Consider the following 20,803-nt stretch of genomic DNA (forward strand, 5'->3'; position numbering starts at 1 on the left):
TGTACCAACTGTGTATGCGAACAGGTCAAAATTGCACAATTAGTCAGTTTTGCACGAATTTCAATTATGCACAGAGGTAAATTTTTGCACAAAAGCAAAATATATAAAACAGAAACAAAAATTAAGTTAATAAGAAGTATAAGTTATCGACCGAGGGCAGACATGTTAAAAAGCTCTGCTTTGTTTACTCGAGCGTGAAATTACTAACTTAAAACAAACCAAAGTTTATACGCTTCATTGCTGAATTACCATAGTAACTATTAGCATTTTACCAACTCTGACCGAGGGTAAAGATTAACGGTAACACTGACATTAAAAATAATAACTTTTTAAAAATATAATAAATCCGTGCAAAAATGTCTCCGTGCAAAATTGTTTGCTCGTGCAAAAGCATTTTCGTGCAATTTTGTCCCCTCGGGTAATTTTGTACGCTCGTTCAAACTTGACAACTACTCCTTTATTTATTTAGTGTTATTACTCCCTTGTGTTTTTGAGGCACGCAGATTAAATTATTTTTTGAATTTCCAACGTACAGAACGTTAGCAATTAAATTAATTAGGTTTATATTTTTCAATAGCGCTAAAGAGCCATTACAATAAAAATTTTTAAATTTGTTTTCGAACAAACGTGTAAACTCCTTTTATATACTTTTTATTTAAAGCTCCATATCAAACTAAAACAATACTAGATAAGTTTTGTAAAAATAATTGTATAGAAAAAGTTTAAAAACTAGTTAAAATGTTAAATTGTTTAAATTATCAAGAAATTTACAACACAAAATTTTATAATATTATGGACATATCAATTCAAATTTAAAAAATGTTGTGTTAATAATTAATTAAAAAATTAAACATGGTATTTTAACACCAAAAACGTAAATTTTTTTATCAATTTGAATATAAAAGTTTCTTAAAATTTTTGATGAAATTTGTATGGCTTGATGGTTTATAGGTACTATTGACGGCCTCAAAAACTTATGTAAATGAACTTTGCAGAATTGAAACATTGCATTGCAACAAAGCATTACATTTTTTTTACAAAAAAAAAAACGTTGCATTAGGAATATTTGATATAAAATATAAATATTTTAAGCTGGATTTTTCCTACACACGGTCAGTATTTGTTATATTTTGCATTAATTTAAATTTTATTGCATTTGAAAAATTGTTTACGATCAAATGCAAAATACTAATATGGAAACAAATAAAAATTATTACAATTAAATTTTTCGTTTTGAAATAAACAAGAAGTACTTGAGTAAAAACTCAAAGCCCTATTATTAGCTGAATATCGGATAAAAATCAAGACTCTTTAGACTTGATAAAATAAAACTTATGTTCGTATTAAGTACTTTATATGAAATTTTAAATTCTTTTTTCACTTGTATTTCATTTGTTTTATTAAGTTGAATTAAGGATAACAGTTAAATTATAAAAAAAAGTTAATTGGGTTACGAATATGATTTGAAATAACATTAATGAACTGTTGTTTATTGACATTATTTTAACTCGTTTTCACTATATTGTAAAATAAAAAGTATATAACACTATACATAAGCCCACTTTTTAGTCTTTAACCCAATTAAAAAAATGTTTATTTTTAATTTTTTGGCTTAGGGAGTTTTTTTATTTTTATTTTTAAACCATTTCTGTTCATTGTAGGAACAATTGAACAAAAATTGTATATACAAAAGGATGAACTTCACCATTTTAGGAAAATTGAACCAGAAACAAAGCCTTATTTGCAAAAGTTAGTTTTTTAATATATTAAGAAATATATCCCGGTAATTACCTAGGATGATGTCACAGTAATGTTAAGCTGAAATTATATTATATTCTATATTTTATATTATATTGATCTATATTATATACTATATCAATTAAATACGTTAGTTTATAATAATAAAATTTAATTCTTATTATGTATTTGTATAGCTTCTTTAAAAAAAAGTGTCCTTTTGGATAAAACATGTTAGACTTAAAACTTTAATGTATAGTTTTTGGTATTATTTTATATTTGGTATTATTTTAAATGCATATTAATAGTATTTGGGCCCTAAGTTGTGGTCTAGTGTTCCAGAAATTTTTAAAATCCTAAAAAAGGATCAGTTTAAATATAGTTACAAAAAATTCTTGTTGAGCCAGTATACTGAGTAGGTTTAGAGTGCTGTGGTTGAGTAATTTGTGTTGCATGCAGATTTTGCTTAATTGCTTTTGGTAGTTATTTTTATCTGTTTCTCTTAATATATGTATAGTCAATTTTGTTTTTGTTTACTCTGATCACGATTGGCTAGTTTTGGATTGTTGATAGGAAAAGATATTGTATGGTTGTGTGTGATTTTTTATTTGCTCCTCTCCAGTTTTTGTTATATTTCATTTCTTAGCTCTATATATTAATTACTATTGCATAAATATAAGTTTTTTTTTCTTCTTACTTTTATTAGACTAAAATTAATTCTACCAATACAAGTTTCAGAAACTACATTTTTATTTTTTTTAATAGTTTTATTTTTTATTTAGCTAAGATTTATATTTTTTCTGAGTAACATTTCAGTAAATTAGTTTGTTATCAAGCTTTAAGATAATTATTTAATGCTAATGTATTCATTATAATACTAGTTTTATGCATTTTATCAACAACTGATTGTGATTGGGATTTGAGCTTCATGATTTTCCCACACTTCGTGGTTTTTAGTGTTGAAATTTTAGCCTTGTGAGTGTTCTCCAAATGGCGTGTCACCAAGGGTTCGGTTTTTTTTATTTGTTTAAAAGGTAGTTTTTGTGTATTTTATTTTTGGATAGCTAAAGTTAAATATTAATGGGGCAGGTAAAATTACATATGATGTAACACACTCACTTTTCCCCAGAAAACGTTTATTGTTGCAAGGGGTAGAGTTTGAGGTTGATGTTTTTTTGCCAAAAAAATAAAAATGTTTGAGCTAAAGTTGTTGTTAAAAAATACATTGAGTAAATATTTTTTTTACAGAAAACATTTATTGTTGCAAGGGGTAGATTTGAGACTGATGTTTTTTACCATAAGAAAAAAAAATTATAGCAAAGTTTAAAGTATTGCCTCTAAAATTAATTACTTATTTAGCTATTCTAAAGTTAAACTAAATTTTATACTTGTTGATAACTACAAATTGTTAATTATTGTTAAGCTTATTGTGAGTTTATTAAGTATTTTCTTTATATAATATAGTAAGAATTAGTCAATAAATTTTTTTTATGAGTACAGGCAGTTAACATTTTTATATGTACAGTTTACACATAAGTAAACTTTATAATGTTTTCTAAATTAAGTTAAAGTCAAAGTGACCATCTAGTGTGAAATTCTTGAAAAACCTGGTAATTGTAAATTCAGTGAAAAAATGACCTGGATATAATAATTTTTGCAAAAAAACTTGTAGCCTAAAAACATATTACAAAAAATTACATAGTGAACGATTATGCTCAACTTTAAGTGAGCATGCTTTGGTTTAATATACAGCAGGATTTCCCAAACTTTTTTGCAAATGGCCCCCTTTAAAGAGTTTGAAAAAGCAATGGCCCCCTCAACATATAGCATGGTTTATGCGCGTCAAGCTAAATCAGTCTAAGTCAGGCTAAATCAGTTTTTTGAAAAAAGTTGAAAAACGTCAGGCTAAATCAGTTTTTTTATTTAAAAATTTGAGAATCTCAGTTTTTCTCAGTTCAAATGCTTGAAAATGTTTGTAAAAAAAAAGAAATATTTTAAAGATCAGATTGAGGTGTGAATTTATTTCTAAATAAAGATTTAGTTATTAAAGACAAAATTAGTCTGTATTTGTAAAAATAAATGCTTAAAACCTTTTGTCGAATCTCTAAATTTTAAAAATCTTCACTATTTTGTTTTGAGTAGATTATATACCTCATAATTATGAAAATTCATAAAAAAAATACAGTTTAAACAATACAGTTTAGTTCAACAACTTAGCTGTTTGTTTGAATTTTTTTACACTAGCTATATTTTTCAGAGCTTAGTTGGTTGAACTGTTTTAGTTTCTAATTTAAAGGCTTTATACCAAATACTTTTTAGATTAAAATTCTTAGCAGTTTACTCATATATTTTACTGTTTGTTTAAAGTTATTAGAGATATTCACAACACTAAAACTTAGGTTGAAGATATAAGTACTAAGTTTTGTGGGAGTACAAATTTTAGGTACAATTAATTTTTTTATACAAAAACAAATTGTTAAAGGTTTTTTTTTAAATTTAAGTTTAAGCTTTTTAAATCTAATATGATAACAACAATCACTTTATTTATTTAGAGTTTAGGATTTATAGTTATGTATCAATTTTAAGTATTATTCAAAATACTATAACAAACATTTTTTACTTTAATACTTGTGTAAGGGTTTCATTTTTAATTTTAATAAAACATGACAATGCACGCTTGTGTTTAGTAATATATATTTAATTTTTACACTAGTACAGGGTTGCCACTTTACCTGAAAAAACGTGGAATTTGACAATTTAGGTTAAAATAACCTGGACAAACCTGGAATCTGAGAAATTTTTAAAAAACCTGAAAACCCTGGAAATTTGATCAAAAAACCTGGAAAAACCTGGAATTTTTAATAGCTTTAACATTTTCAGTTGTAAAATTTTGATTTGACACAAAAAATCTATGATATAATTAAGATTTTTTGTCATCATCAAATTTTTTTTATTAAAAAACACTTTTAAAATAACTTAACAGTAGCTTTTCAATGCTTTTATTCTATTGAAAACAGTTTCTTTAATAGAAATTAACTTAAAACTAAAAATAGACCCAAAAATGTGTAATTTTAGAAACCTGGAAGAAATTAGGAAAACCTGGAAAAAAGTTTGAAAAAATCAGTGGCAGCCCTGCTAGTAATAGATCAGATATAACACTTATTTTACAACTTATCACTGAATTTGTTATTTTAAGGGCATAGGGGGGTGGGGTCAATCACCTTTTTTCTAATTTAGTCTTATTTTATTGAGTTCTAACTAAGCTATGGGTTGCTTTTTGCAGATTTTTAAAGCTCAAAATATTTTTGAGATCAAGCTGGTTGAAGTCGGAGACTACAATAGTACTAATCAAGACCCCCCCAATACCTAAAATGACTTCTAAAGGGGATTTTCCTTACTTTGAAAAAATGTCAGGCTAAATTGTTCTCAGTCAGGCTAAATGAAAAAAAATTCGCGCACGAACCCTGATATAGGTTTCTCATAAACTACAATAAAATACACATAAGATCTTTTGTTTTGCTCTTCATCTGCAACTCAAGAATATCTAGTGTAAGTTTCAAGTTATGGCCTCATGGCCCCCCCTGTGGCTCCTTTACTGCTTATGGCCCCCCCTCTTCCTCCTTTGCTCCATTGCCCCCTAGGGGGCAACTTGGTCCACTTTGGGAAACCCTGATATACAGGAATATTTCAGCTTTATTTTCAATTATTTTCGAATTTATTCAGAAAATATGTACTTATAATACTGAATGTAATTTTAGTTGGCACCTAAAGTGACTCTTAAACTGTATATAACAGTTTCATATCAACTATGTGACTTATAAACTTCTTTCTATTCTTTTATTATTGTGGTTTATGCATGTTACATATTGGCGTGAACTTAGTATAAAAATTAACTCATTTTGTTATAAAAATCTATGTTTGATTTATCTAATAATGTAAAATATAATTTGAGATGACACTAAATTGAAGTAACACTATTATTAGAGTTAAATAGAGCCTAACAAAATGAGTCAACTTTTATACTAAGTTCACACCGATATGTAACATACATAAACCATAATACTAAAAGAATACAAAAAAGTTTAAAAGTCACATTGTTGAAATGTCACTGTTATATACAGTTGAAGAGTCACCTAAGTGTCAGCTAAATTTACATTCATTAAAATAAATAATAAATATGAATAAGTTTTAAAATAAAATTAAAATCATTAAAAATAAAGCTGAAAAATTCCTGTATATAGAACTTAAGCGTGCTCACCTAAAGTTAAGCATAACCCTTGCGTTTAAGGGCATAGGGGGGGGGGGGGGGTAAACACCCTTTTTTGGTTTTTGATCTTATTTTATATAGTTTTTACTAAGCTACAAGACGCTTTTTACAGATTTAAAAAAATCAAAATAGTTTTTGAGATATAGCCGGTCAAAGTCGAAGCCGACAATAGGATCCTTATGGGAGGCGCGAACTAAAATGGCAAACATAGACTATTTCACTAAAAATCTATCTTCTCCTACGAACAGAATTTTAAAAAATTAAAAAATAAAAATTTTATAACAAAAAAAACAAAAAAAAAACTGTTTTTTTTGTTTTTTTTTTATATAAAATTTTAATTTTTTATTTAAAAAAAAATTCCTTCCAACAGAATTTTTTAAATATATCAAGGAACATTTCCTAAAAGTTTGAGGTAGTTATCTCAAAAAACGTAGGAGGAGATAGATTTTTAGTGATTTCTAGTTATTTTACGTTTTAGTTTGCTCCTCCCATAAGTATCCTATTGTCGGCTTTGACTTTGACTGGCTATATCTCAAAAACTATTTTGATTTTTTTAAATCTATAAAAAGCATCTTGTAGCTTAGTAAAAACTATATAAAATAAGATCAAAAACCAAAAAAGGGTGTTTACCCCCTATGCCCTTAATAAACTATTATTTAAACTATTAACTTGAATTGTAAACGGGTGACATTGTGAACTACAAAATTAAAAAAGAATTCTCGAGTCATTTGAAGTAACAACTACTAGTCAACAAAAATAAGATTTTTCAATCTCTACCTAGTTTCTTTACAAAATAATCTCATTTCATTGAAATTTGCTTTAGCACATTTTTCAACTCAGAAAACTGTAAGTTTTTAAAATTTTACTCAGTGAGTTCAGATTGTTTCTTTTCAGAAGTCACAACAGGCTGAAATAAGAGTATTAATGTTATAATTTTAAAATCAATAAAATATGAATTTAAAATAGAATAAGGTTTAAAATAACATTTACAGTTATTTTTTTTGCTTGAATTGTCTCTGAAGTTTTTTAATATTTAAGTCTAATAATTTTTTTATACTGTTTGATAAATATTGCTCGTAAATAATAAAAATAAAAAAGAAGCATTTTTATTTTAAAACTCTTAACCACTTTTCTAAAGTTTTACTGTGTTCACATGTATAACACAAGGTTATAAAAACTTTAAACATTTTTATTTCTTATTCATTATTATGTAACAAACTAACATTATATGCTTGTCCGTTGCAACTTGTTAGTTTGTTTACTTTGTTTACTTTTTTACTTGTGATCATCGCTCTAGCTTGAAACAATTGTTAAGTAATAAACTCAATTAACTTTTGTCATAATTGTATAAAAGCTTCGTAAGCGTGAAGCGCTCTAGAAATTTATTGTTAACACTCCAATATAAAAATTATACCATTATATCATAGAAAAATGTCGAAAATATTGTTATATAAATTTTTGATGTATCTTTTGATCCAGACCTTATTTTCTGATGTAATGAGCATTTTTAATATTTTTTGATATGAATTTTCTTTTACAGTTTTTACATGTAAAGTAAAGAAATTTTTGATTAGATATGAAAAATGTATCACATTTGATAGTTTTTGCTTAATATATACTTTTAAAGTAGCTAAACAGTATCTTTTTGAAAGTTTTAACTATTTGAAGCAGTTTTTACTTTAAACACGATTTTATATAAAAAAATCAAAAAAAAAAAACTTTTTCATTCAAAAACTTGGAAGAAATTTAAAAAACCAGAGAAGAGTTATTTATTTCATGTCACATAATAATTGTTATAAATAAAGTAGTCTAATTTAATATTTTGTTGTTTAATTTAACAACTTCTACAAAAATGAGATAATCTGATTAATATAGATATGTATGCTACCTAAACGTCATAGTTAAGGTCGTATAAAAGTTTTGTAAGTATTTTTACAAAAAATCAGCTGTCTTTTATATTAATACTGAAGTATGAACTATAAGTAAATTTGATTTAAATACCTAAAAAAACTCAAGTTTTGAGATTTAATCAGTTTTTAATAAAGTTTTTATACAAAGGTAAACACAATACATTAAAAAATAACTTAAATTTATAAGTTAATTTTTTTCCTGTAAATGATTGTTAACCATTTGGTTAGTTGATTGTTTTAAGTAGTTAGTTTGTTTACTTTTTTTTTTACTTTTTATTTAAAATGATTACATATATTTAAAGATGTGATGAAAACAAAAATATTTATGTAATGTATCAAGGGGGTAGAGAGGTCCAACACTTTTTTTTCAAAAAATAACTTAGGATTTTATATGAAAGCTTTAAGTACAAACTACAAGCCAGTTTTTATAGAATTCAAAAATGTTATTTAACTTTTGAGATATTTTATTTTTTGTAAAAAGTTTCTGCTACAAACGTATGGACCACAAATTTTTTGGGATCAATTTTCTTAGAAATTTTGAAATTCACAAAGTTCTAGCTCCTCCTTCATTTTTCAAGCAATCTTCTTCAAATTTTCAGGAAATGTTCCTTATGTTAAAAGAAAAAAGGGTTACTTATGAATTTTAATAATTTAAAATAATAAAAATTTTATTACTACGATTAAAATAAAAAGTATTTAAAAAAAAAACAATTTTTTGAATTTCAAAGTCAAGTTTTTTTTTGTTATTGTATAAAGGTTAGACTGTGAATGTTTGAAGAAAATTGCTTGAAAAGTGTAGGAGGCGAAAGATTTTAAATAAAGTAATCTTTTTTTGCTGTTTTAGTTTTCCCTTTTCCATTTCTATTATGCAGTTTAACTTTGACTGGTCATATCTTAAAAGATGTTTTGATTTTTTTAAAACCGTGAAAAGCATCTTGAAGCTTAGAAAAAAACTTTAAAATAAGATCAACATGTAAAAAACATGGCTTATCCCGCCATTGCCTTAATAATATCTTTTTGTCTGTTTAGTTTTAAGTTATACTAGAGGGTTGTGTTGAAAATGTTATATCTAACTAGTACACTTTTAGCATTCAGAAAACCATACAGAAATACTCGGTCATAAAAAAAAACATTTAACACTTTTTTTTGTATCTTTTATTTATTTGTTTAAAGGTGTGTTGACAAAAACAACTTATATAAAACAACTTTCAGGTATCCAGAAAAGATTTTTGTCAAACACTCATCATGCTACAAGTTAGTTGATTTAAAACTCTATAAACTTATTAACATTTATTATCTTAAAGTTTTGTATTTTTTTTCTCAAAAACATCAATATGATAAATATATTTTAAAGTACTTGTATTTACAGTTAGTGTTTGGCTAAGCTTAATTAAATTTAGTTGATAGTGTTTTATGCATAGTTAAGAAATAAATTTGGTCAAAATTGTATAATTTCGAAAGGGCTAAATATTGTTTTAAGTTTTCACTTTATAAACAAATTTTACTTACTATTATGTAAGCGTTGTAATTTGTATAAAAATATTAAATACTTTTTTGTTTACTAGCAAATCATTGTAGTTTGCTAAATTTTTCTTTTAATTTCATAAAAAAATGTGCTACAAATTTATGAACTTTTTTTCTTATAAACACTGTATGTAAATAAATAAACTTTAACTTTATTTCTCAGTTGACTTTTTGATAAAAAACTGCGTAGTTATATTTTCGAAGTTTATTTAACAATTTTGAACAGGTTAAATTTTAAAGTTTTTTTAAATTTAAATATTTTTTGTTACTAGAGTCGTTAATTTTTCAAACAAAAATCTGATAATTTATTTATTTTCTTTAATTTTAAAAAATTTGTTAAGTCCAAACAAAAAATATAAATCTAGTGCCACATAATAATCATACTAAAGAAGTTGCAGAGCTTTTCATAGTTTAACGTTTCCATTGATATTTAGAAATATTTTTTTTGAGGTTTTAAACAACAAGTTTATTAAGTTTTATACATTCTTATTTTAAAAATGCTAAAACATTATACATAAATTAAAACATGTATTCAATGGTTTTAATTTTTATAATGTTATTATCAATAGAACAAAATTTGTTACAGCTAAGTTTTCAACACAGAGTTTTACTTTCTTATTTGTATATGATTAAAAAAAAAATCTAACTTGTTTTGATAAGACAGTAAAAATATATCAAGGCCGTATAAGGTGTACTATAATTCTCTTTTCAATTTAACATCAACTTTTATTTGTAAGCATAAAATGTATTGTATAAAACATTTTTTGCTAATTTTTTATTGATTATGCAATTTATATAAATATTTTTAATGAATATGTTTGGAAGATATATTTTTTTGATGCCATTGTGCTTAAAACTCTGAAAAAAATGTTTGAGAATCTATCTCCTCTTTCTTCAAAACAATAAATTTCCAAATAGTTTTTCGATATCATAAATAAACAACTTGTAACAAGCATGATAAAAACAAGTATTTATGACCTAAATTAACTTTAAATATTTTATGTAATAAAAATAAATTTAAAAAAAGCACTATAAAGTGATTATAAAGGCAAATTATTAATATGATAAATAAATTATTTTTTCAGGCACCAACAGCACTTCGGACTATGTGCAACATCAGAACTATTTGTTCAATAACGAAAAAAAGAGGCTTGCCTCACTGAGAGTACCGAGGGTGGAAAAAATTAAGGTTTTTTTTAAATCATTTGCTATTGTGATTTTAAAAATTGAATTTCTATGAAAAATTTTAGAGAGAAATTGATTAAAATGCTTTATAAAAAATCAACTACCTAACTCTTATAAAGTAAAAGAAAATAATAGTTTAATAAAATTAAATCTTATATTAAAATTCTAATTAAGGGCATAGGAGTGTCCAACATATTTTTTTTACTAAAAATAACATTGGATTTTATACGAAAGTTTGAAGTACAAACTACAAACCAGTTTTTATAAAATTAAGAAACCTTTTTTAACTTTTGAGATATTGTAATTTTTATAAAAACTTTCTGATACAAACATATGGACCGCAATTTTTTTGGAGTCAATTTTCTAGGAAATTTAAAAAATTACTAAAAGTCTATCTTCTCCTTCATTTTTTGAACTAGAGACCTCAAACTTTCAGGAAACGTTCATTTTATAATTTAAAAGACTTAGAATGTTGGAATTTTAAAATTATTAAAAAATAAAATGTTTAGATAAAAAAACAAAAAAAAAACTTGTTTTTTTAAAATAAACATTTTAATTTTCAAAATTAAAAAAATTCCTGTATTCAGTCTTTTTGAAATTTTGAAGAAAATTGCTTAAAAGATGAAGGAGGATATAGAATTTTTAGTGAAATTGTCTTTTTTTGCGTTTTAGTTTTTACCTTCCATTAGGAACCTATTGAGGTCACCAACTTGGATCGCTCATTTTTCAAAAACTACTTTGAATTTTTTTAAGCGATAAAAAATGTCTGATAGCTCAGATAAAACTCAATAAATTAAGATCAACTTGTAAAAATCAAGGTGGACCCCCATATGCACTTAATTGAATGATAGTTTGTATTTGTGTAAGTCCTTTATTTTTAAAAAAGTATTACAGTTTTTTTTTGATCTCAACAAAACTAACCCACTTTATTTCCTCAATTTCTACTAGGTTTAATATAACCTGATAAATTCATTTACTAAAAATTATTTGTTTTTATCTCTTTTTAAGTTATAGAATAATGATTTGTAGTTATCTAAAGTCTGTAAATTAAAATAAGTATGTATAAGATAATGTTTAGTTTGATTTTATTACATTAACATTCAATTTTAATGTTGAATTTCAATGTACCAGGTCGAATACGCTGGCACAGCTTTGGCACCGAGTGCAACCATGCTCATGAACAAGAACCTGAGCACCCCATACGACTGTGCTATGCGTTAGTTTGATGTAGATATAATAAAATTAATTGATTATGCATGAAATAATAAATTTATGTGTTTAAGCACCCTTTTACCTGTTTTATGCGTTACTTTGCTTTAATTAGTTTTGTATTTTTTCTCATAAGGTTCTACCAATATTTATATAAATAATAAAGACCTAAGTTTGTTTTTACTTATTTACTTTGTTTATGGGTATTATATCTTTCTTTACTTGCTTTCCTTCTTTTAATTAAGTATTTTTAATTAGACACAGGCTTTAACCATGAGCATGTTAATAAATAATAACTGATTAATTGTTCAATTTTTTGAACTTATTTTAATTATATGATTATTTTAGTCCAAAATCAAGTAATTTAGCATTATTTAGTTGTTAAAGTTTACTTTAAATTCACAATTGGTTTCAGTATGTAAGTTGTGCTACTAGCCGTAAATAATATTTGTTGTTAGTGCTTAAATTAAAATTATATTTTGTGATATTATGAATTTATTAGCACATTTTTTATTATAAAAGCATGTTTTTTATTAATATTTTTACATTCAATGTTTTATAGAATAACTTTTAAATATAAGGTTTCTAATGTAAATATTTTTAGGTTTCTATTATACTAGAAAAAATTTCAACAAAATATATAAGTTTAAGTTTTTGGTGTACTTCATAGTCTAAACGTGGTTGGCAAACCTGTTTTTTTTATAACCAATCCATTTTAAGTTTATTTTTTTAAATCTGTAACTTTTACAGTGTGATCCTTTTAATTAACCTGTCCTATATAACAATACAAAGTTTTCTGTCCTATTTTTTTTAATCAGGATCATTAACATTAGAAGCTGTTGACCTATGTTTCAAATTAAAAATGATTTGAATATCTAATTTAATTCAAAATTTCTCAGTTACAAGTTGATACATGGAACAATTTATACAGATATGTCAAAGAACAAGGCTGATTCCACGGTTATCGCGAAAGTGAAGCAAAACATCCAAGAAACAAGTCACATCACTATGGCTGGTGGTGAAAAACTCATTGTTGGTTTTTACATTTGTTTGTTTTTTATATAGGTAAATTATAATATTTATCACAGTTTTAGTTGTTTGAATTTTTGATGTAGCTTAATACCAATTAATAGAAAAATTAACTACTACCATTATCTTCTTTTTGTTAATAAATTGAAAAATAAAAATTCTTGTCATATTTTTTATATAATAGCTCTAAATTTAAACTGTAACTGCCATTGCTTTATTGATTTTGTTTGTAGAGTTGTGTAGCTCATTGTACAGTTTTTCATGAACGATCTGTAAAAATAATTAACATATATTCTTCACTCTTAACTTTGTAAGCAAAATTTTAAATACTTTAATGAGAAGTATATTAAAACACTTTTGTTATTATAAACTATGTAATCATTAGACACCAAAATGTGATTGGGTATACTGGGTAGTATACTGTTAATAGTTTCAAGTACAAAATTTAGTGAAAGATATCTTTTAAAAACAATTACTTATCATTATTTAAATAAAACAAAATAATCCAACAGGCACCAAAGTGTGATTGGGTGTACTGGGATGTGAGAACCCAACTCCCTTACGACTGTCAAATTGATTTTCTCAACTTCAACACCCAGGATGAAAACGACGTCATGCAAGTCAATCAGGTTAATGTGGTTGAGCTTTTGCAATTTAAACTATCAAAAATAAATATTTATAAGTAAAAAATATAGCTTGTGTTTATTAAAAGCTTTTGGTTACATTTGTAGTAGTTTCTTAGATTTATAGTAACCCTTGCTAATTACAAAAAGATTTCTTAAAAATGTAGTGTATTTGGAATTTTTTTTACAGTATTTCATTGTTTATTTGATATCTTGTTAATTATTTTTGTTCAAATTACTTCTTGTTATTTTCCAATATCCTGTAGTAATTAATCAGTTTTATATTTTAGTACCTGTATATTTAATTTTTTAGAAATTTTTTTTTTTTAATTTTGATTAATCTTAAATAATTCTGCTTTATTTCACATTTTGCGGTAAAAACTTTGTTTTTAAACTTTTAGTATATTTAATTTGCTAAATTTCAAATTAATATTGCTCAAAATGCACTTTGCGCAAACAACTTTTGTATGTAAAAATTCAAGGTTATTTCAAAATTCAACAGTTTGAAAACATTCAAATGTTTATAAAAACAAAAATAAAATTCATTGGTTATATATTTTCATCTTTTTTCAAAGCTAATTAACGTTTTTATTATTTGAATAAAAAAAGTGACTTTTTTGTATACCAATTAAATTATTATTTATAGCTGGAGGATTTGTCAAAGTCATCCTAAAATGAATGAGTATTATATAATGTATCAATCAAAAACAAATTTATTTAGTACGAGTACATTGATTACAAGAAAATCATAAGAAAACTATCATTGAAAATAATATTATGTATAGTAGTTTTTTCTGAAAGTTACTCGTGTTTGAAAAATATTAAGAACTACTGTTAAAAATTAGTATTTGACTGACTCTCAATTATATTTATATCAATTTTATACTCTTATACTATTTCTTAGTAGCTCATTTTTTTTACACAGAAAAGTGTAAAAATGATATTACAAATAAACTGACAAGTAGTATGCTGCTTATCTTATATACACTTGGAATTGTCATGTTCAAAAAACAACCTTTTTTTTTACATAAAATTTTGAGTTCAACTCTATATTAATGCTAGATATGTATAGCTAAACCTCAAATGAATATATTTGTAATGCAAACTAAGCAACTTTGAAACTGTCTAAAATTAAAGCGTATATTATTTACACTGTTGCAAAAAGTATCAATGAGTTTTTTGGATGAAAGTTACTATTACATTATTTTTTATTAGCATTATGTTAATTGTCTAAATGAATTAAGTTTACGGCCATAGGGTTGTGAACTTTTTTTACTTGTTGATATTTTTTTTGAATATCTTTAACTTAGCTAGCATTATCTTTTACTGTTATAAAAAAATTAAATTACTTTTTTGAGATATGAGGGTACAAAGTCGGAGAGCTTAATAGGTTGTTTATTGAAGGACCAAAGTAATGAGGCAAAATAAAAAAAGATTAATAAAAATCGATCCTCTCCTACAGTTTTTAAGCAATCTTTATGAAGCATTCTAATTTTTTTCTTAACAAAATAATAAATTTCTATTGTAGATTTTTTTTATTGAGTAAAAATATTAATAAAACAGCTATAATATTTATTTAATTTTGGTCATAAATTTCTTAATTTTTTTTCAAATTCTTATTTTAAATGTTTTTCTATAAAGGCAAGGAATATTTCCCAAAAGTAATAAACTAGTTTACCAAAAAAATAAGGAAAACATATATTTTTAGTGAGTTTTTCAAAACTCCGAGAGAATTGACAATGAATTTTTTTTTCTGTATGTTTCTATCAGAAATTTTTTACAGAACTGACGGTATCTCAAAAATTAATTAATATTTTTTATTCCATAAAAAGTTTTTATAATAAATATTTTTATATAAGTCTTATAATGATATATTGTTTTTTGTAAAAAAAATATTAGAACCGTATGGCCTCAACATTAACTTTATTAAGCATTTTAAATTTTGCACAAAAAATACTATTATTATAAAACATCAACAAAAAAGCAAATTTAACAATAATTTGCAACTGATAATTATGTTTCATAACATTATTTGGAAAATATATACATTATTCATATTTAACAAATTGTAGGCTTATTGGAGGTCGTGCGCTATGGTATTGGGCAGTACAATTCAGAGAGCTTTTAAAGACGATCAGCAACCTAAAATGGTGCAAATACCACAGCTAGACGGTTTGTGATTTTATATATATGAAAGTTATACATGTTATGTTTTTTTAAGCTAAAAGCACCGCATATGAAATAATGTTTATATAAAAGTAGTTTAAGTTATATATATGTTTTTAGATTAAACAAAACTGTTTAATATTTTATTACAAAATCCATTGCTAACCAGGTTTTTAGAGATATATCATATATATAGATATATATTTCAATAGAAATATATTTAATCCGACTGACACCACTATTTTGCAATTATAAAAGAATCTGTTTACTTGCAATGAAACATCAGTCTTGAAGTCTTGATTGAAGTGTTAATTACTTACTTAAAAATAATTAACTACGCAGTAACAAGTTGAGCATTTTGATAAAAAATAATTAATTAATTCACAACTGCAATAAAAGAAACTAAGTAAAAAGGCCACTCCGATGCCAACGAAAATGTCTTACCTTCCTATCAATAAATATCAATCAAAAATTGTTCCCTAAATAAGTAAATAAGTAAGAGTAACACATTTTTTCAATAAACAGTGACAAGTGGAGCGTTCTGTTACGACGTGCAGCTACCAGATACCTTCCAGGATTGGAACCCGACCCAGGAAGACCTGATATTTCTGACCAAGGTTTCAAGATCCGTGTTGTCAGAACAGAACGATTTCCACAGGTTGGATGTAGACGTCAGCTTTGCCAGGAAACTGTTTCAAGATGACAGGTTTGTGATTGATTATTTGTTTTGTTTTTAAGTGGTTTTTGAGGGGTTTTTCAGTTTCATGCTTTTAATCTTACTTCATCTGAGTTAGATATGTTACAATCTGAATTGTGATGATGTTGTTATAGTATTTTTTTAAACAAGATGAGTTTTAAGTATATAGTTTTAACATATATTTGAGCTTTGCGAGAAAATTTTTTTGAGTCAACAGGTTGATATGTTTATATGTTTTTGTCATAAAATGTTTTTTTCGGCTAAATCTTATTTAAACTACACACTTTTTTTTATCGGGTTGGTAAAATACGACTTAGATTTAATTGTTACTATCATTATTAGTTCTAATTTCAGGGTTGCCATAAATCCTGGAAAAACCTAGAATTTGAGAAAAAAAAAACATGGAATTTTGAACATAAATAACTTGAAAACCTGAAAAGTCAGAAATTTTAAACAAATTTTACATGTTAAGTAGTAAAATTTTGATTTGACACTAGAAATTTATAATAAATAAAAAATATTTGTCATCATTGAAAAATTTCTCTCAAAGAATACATTTTAAAGTAGCTTCGCAGTATCTTTTTAATATCGTTATACAATTTAACTTTTTTAACATAATTTTGATATTAAACTAAAAATAGACCCGAAAAACTGAAGAAAATTTGCCTAAAATCCTGTAATTTTTAAACACAAAAATTTAAAATATGCAATTTGTGTACCTAACCGGATAGGTGATCGGTTTGAATGTTCATTTTAATTTCTAAAGTTAAGAAATATTTTAAACTAATTGTCTTAGTTTAAAAGAAAGAAAATATAGCGTATAGTGGGTATAAACTTTTAGTTTTAAAATATTATTTATTTATTTTCTTTTTAGCTTACAATTCAAAATTGATGTTGGTATATTATAATATTTTATGAAAATTTAAGATATTAGTAATTCATATGAGTTGCCGTCTGTTAAGTTTATCTCTTTCTTAGCTTAACAGTAATACAGTTAATAAAAAAGCTACAAAACAACTAAATCTAAAACTTATTTCATCAACAGAGCTAGATTGGACAGATTATCTTCATATCAACCGGACGATCAAGTTTCGCTGTACAGGTTTGTAGAACAAATCGAAATAATAATTAGTTTTATCATATAATAAAATAAACTTAATTAAAGAACAGGTTGGGTGGTTGTGTTTAATTAAAAATTATGTTTTTTATTAAATAGAGTAAATACAATCATTGTACCGGTGTGGATATTGCATTGAAAAAAATAAAATAAATAGAAGTTAATTATTGCACAGATTGGGAGATTACATTGAAATAATGAATGGTCCACTTGCAAGCACATCTAAACACGTGTTTCATTATGTTGTCACCGCTGTTAGTTTCTAATTATTCTGTTAATGTTCATGTTAAAGATTATTAGAAAATTAATATTAAAGCTAAATTTAATTTTGTTTTGTTATTGCTATATGGTCAGTCACTTTTTCTCTATATCTCTATAATTTTTCTTAACATTTTTTAAAAATTCATTAGAATTTCATTCTCATTAACCTCTAATTTTTTCATAATTAGTGAAAATTATTGAATATCACAAAAAAAAGTGTTTTAACACTCGTTCTACACTAAACTCTTAAACAGATATAAATGTTTTATGAAACTCAATATAATTTTCCAGCTCCACAAAATTTCCCCTAAAATGAGAAGGGTGCAGGGAATTTCTCTTCCCGAGCAGCAGAAAGTCCACCACCGAGTCTGGACCATTCTGGAGAACAGAGCCAGGAAATTGGTGAGTGTTTTTTTTTTTGTTAAATTTTAAATATATTATAACTTAACAAGTAAATATATAAGACTACCCCAAACTACTTAATAACTATATACAGTGGGGTGCATATAGATACGGCTACTATTACTACTTTTACTACTTAAATTTTTCTTTTGAAGTTGAAATTACTTTTTACGGTTTTGTTTCGATTTGAAACAAAAATTATACCATACAGATAATTTTTTTTTTGTTATCATCAAAAAAAGTTTTTAATTAAAAAACACTTTTAAAGTAGCTATAAAATATCTTTTCAATGTTGTTATGGTAATTAACACATTTTTTACCTTAAACCTTAATTTAAGATAAACATAGACCCAAAAACGTGTAGTTTAAAAAATCTGGAGAAATCTCTGAAAACCTGGAGAAAATTTTCTAAGAGCCAGTGGCAACCCTGATATAATAACCAACATTAAGTTAAGTATTAAAAAAAATCAACACCCCTACGCCTTTAGTTTTATTATTGTAAAAACATCAGAATAGACACTTATAGAAACAAATAACTTGCTCTTAATTCTTATATACTTAAAAATGTATGCATTACAACAATTTAATAACAGCTTAAAAAATTCATGAGCACAGCATGTTTAACTAAACAAACTTATAGATACGGCTACTATTACTACTTTTACTACTTTAAATTTTTTTTGGAAGTTGATATTACTTTATACGGTTTTGTCTGAGCTATTATACAATGTTAACTACCTACGAAATTCAAAGTTACTTTCGAGATATAAGCGGTTAAAGTCGTTTAACTTAATATGTTCTTTATAGATGGCGCAAACCAACAACGCAAAAAAAAAACTATTGCATTAAAAACTACCTTCTTATTTATTTTTATCAATCGTTTTCAAATTTTTACATTAAATCCATTACTAAGTTAACTGATAGGATGCAGGAATTTTTTAATATTGAAAAAAAAAACACATACTTTGATTTTTTTAATCTTTTTTTTTAATTTTATTAAATTGAAACCCTAACATTCAAAGTCTTCTAAACTACAAAAGGAATGTTTCAAAATTTAAGGTGCCTAGCTCGAAAAATGAAGGAGAAGATAAATTTTTAGTGATTTTTTAAAATCCAGAGAAAGTTGACGATGAAAAAGTTACATTACATATGTTTGTATATGAAACTTTTTATAAAAACGACATATCTCAAAAAACTAATTGAAATTTAAAATTATATAAATACTGACTTATAGTTTATACTTTTAGCTTTAATATGACAGGGTTGCCACAAAACCTGGAATCTTTGAGAAACCTGACAATTTAGGCTAAAAAAAACTGGAGTTTTAAACAATATTTACATGTTTAGTAGTAAAATTTCGATTTGAAACAAAAATTATACCATACAAATAATTTTTTTTATGTTATCATCGAAAAATGTTTTAATTAAAAAACACTTTTAAAGTAACTTTACAATATCTTTTCAATGTTGTTATGGTAATTAACACATTTTTTTACCTTAAACCTTAATTTAGAATAAAAATAGACCCAAAAACGTTTACTTTTAAAAACGTGGAGAAAACTTTGAAAACGCGGAGAAAATTTTCCAGAACCATTGGCAACCCTGATATAATATCCAACATTAAGTTAAGTATGAAAAAAAATCAACCCCCAATGCCTTTAGTTTTATTATTGTAAAAACATCAGAATAGATACTTATAGAAACAAATAACTTGCTCTTAATTATTATCTACTTAAAAATGTATGCGTTACAACAATTTAATAACAGCTTAAAAAATTCATGAGCACAGCATGTTTAACTAAACTGCTTGTGATTTTCAAAACAGGTGACTGACAACCTTCCAACTGATGCAAAATCACCAGTTAAAGAGAAACAAGTTGATTACTTGAGGTTGAAGGAATCTGTCGAGGACGCGGTCAAAATTTACAGGAGAACTGATGGAAATTGGAACGGAAAGTGGAAGCAGGAAGACGGAAAACTGAATATTGAATAGAAATAATAGATTAATTTTAAAGTTTTGTGTATCTCTAGTATAATGTGATAGTATAAAGAATTACTAATTAACTTGCTTTGAATATACGAATAGTATGTAAAACTTTGAACTTCTGATATTTTACTACTTAAAAGTAGGTTTTTTATAATTTTAAAGACCATATTTAGCGCTTTTCCGATTGGTAAATGTATTTTTTTTTATAATGACTAGACAACACCAATAAAGTCTTTAAAATTATAAAACAAGAAATTAAAAGTTGTATAGCTTAAAAGCTATCACCGTTTAACACTTTGGTTTTGTAATAATTTTGTTGTACGTTTTAAATTTTATTTTAGTAAATTTTTATGCTGTTTTTTCAGCTGTAGTCCAAATTAATAAATTGTTATAAGAAAAATTCGACCAATATTTGATTATATTAGTTGTTTTACACAATTTAAGTACATGCATTAATGTGAATTATGAGAAAATATTTATTTATACAAGTTTTTAGAATATAAATATAAAAGACCTCGGAAAAATAATCTTTTCATTAAAAACAAAAATAAATTTAGTAGAAAAAATAATTGTCTTAGATTATTTACTAATTAATAAATTAAAAGGTTTTATGGAAATGGAAAAGGATATGTTTTTAAACGTTTTCAAAGAGCCTTTTGAACAGTTAAAGTACAATTTAGTTTTATTTA

General features: G+C 25.0%; 1 protein-coding gene across 1 annotated transcript; it reads left to right on the top strand.

The window, feature by feature from the left end:
• Positions 1-1,679: 1,679 nt before the first annotated feature.
• Positions 1,680-20,533, top strand: LOC145829419 (large ribosomal subunit protein mL39-like). Its single transcript, XM_082937199.1, has 12 exons — positions 1,680-1,749; positions 9,127-9,168; positions 10,524-10,627; positions 11,755-11,839; positions 12,764-12,864; positions 13,374-13,490; positions 15,557-15,656; positions 16,176-16,356; positions 17,393-17,449; positions 17,640-17,718; positions 18,017-18,127; positions 19,953-20,533. The coding sequence occupies exons 1-12, from the start codon at positions 1,695-1,697 to the stop codon at positions 20,118-20,120; spliced, it is 1,200 nt and encodes a 399-aa protein (XP_082793325.1). The 5' UTR covers positions 1,680-1,694; the 3' UTR covers positions 20,121-20,533.
• Positions 20,534-20,803: the final 270 nt, after the last annotated feature.

This window comes from Thalia democratica, chromosome 2, assembly GCF_965202585.1.
Source record: "Thalia democratica chromosome 2, ktThaDemo2.hap1.1, whole genome shotgun sequence".
NCBI classification, from domain to species: domain Eukaryota; kingdom Metazoa; phylum Chordata; class Thaliacea; order Salpida; family Salpidae; genus Thalia; species Thalia democratica.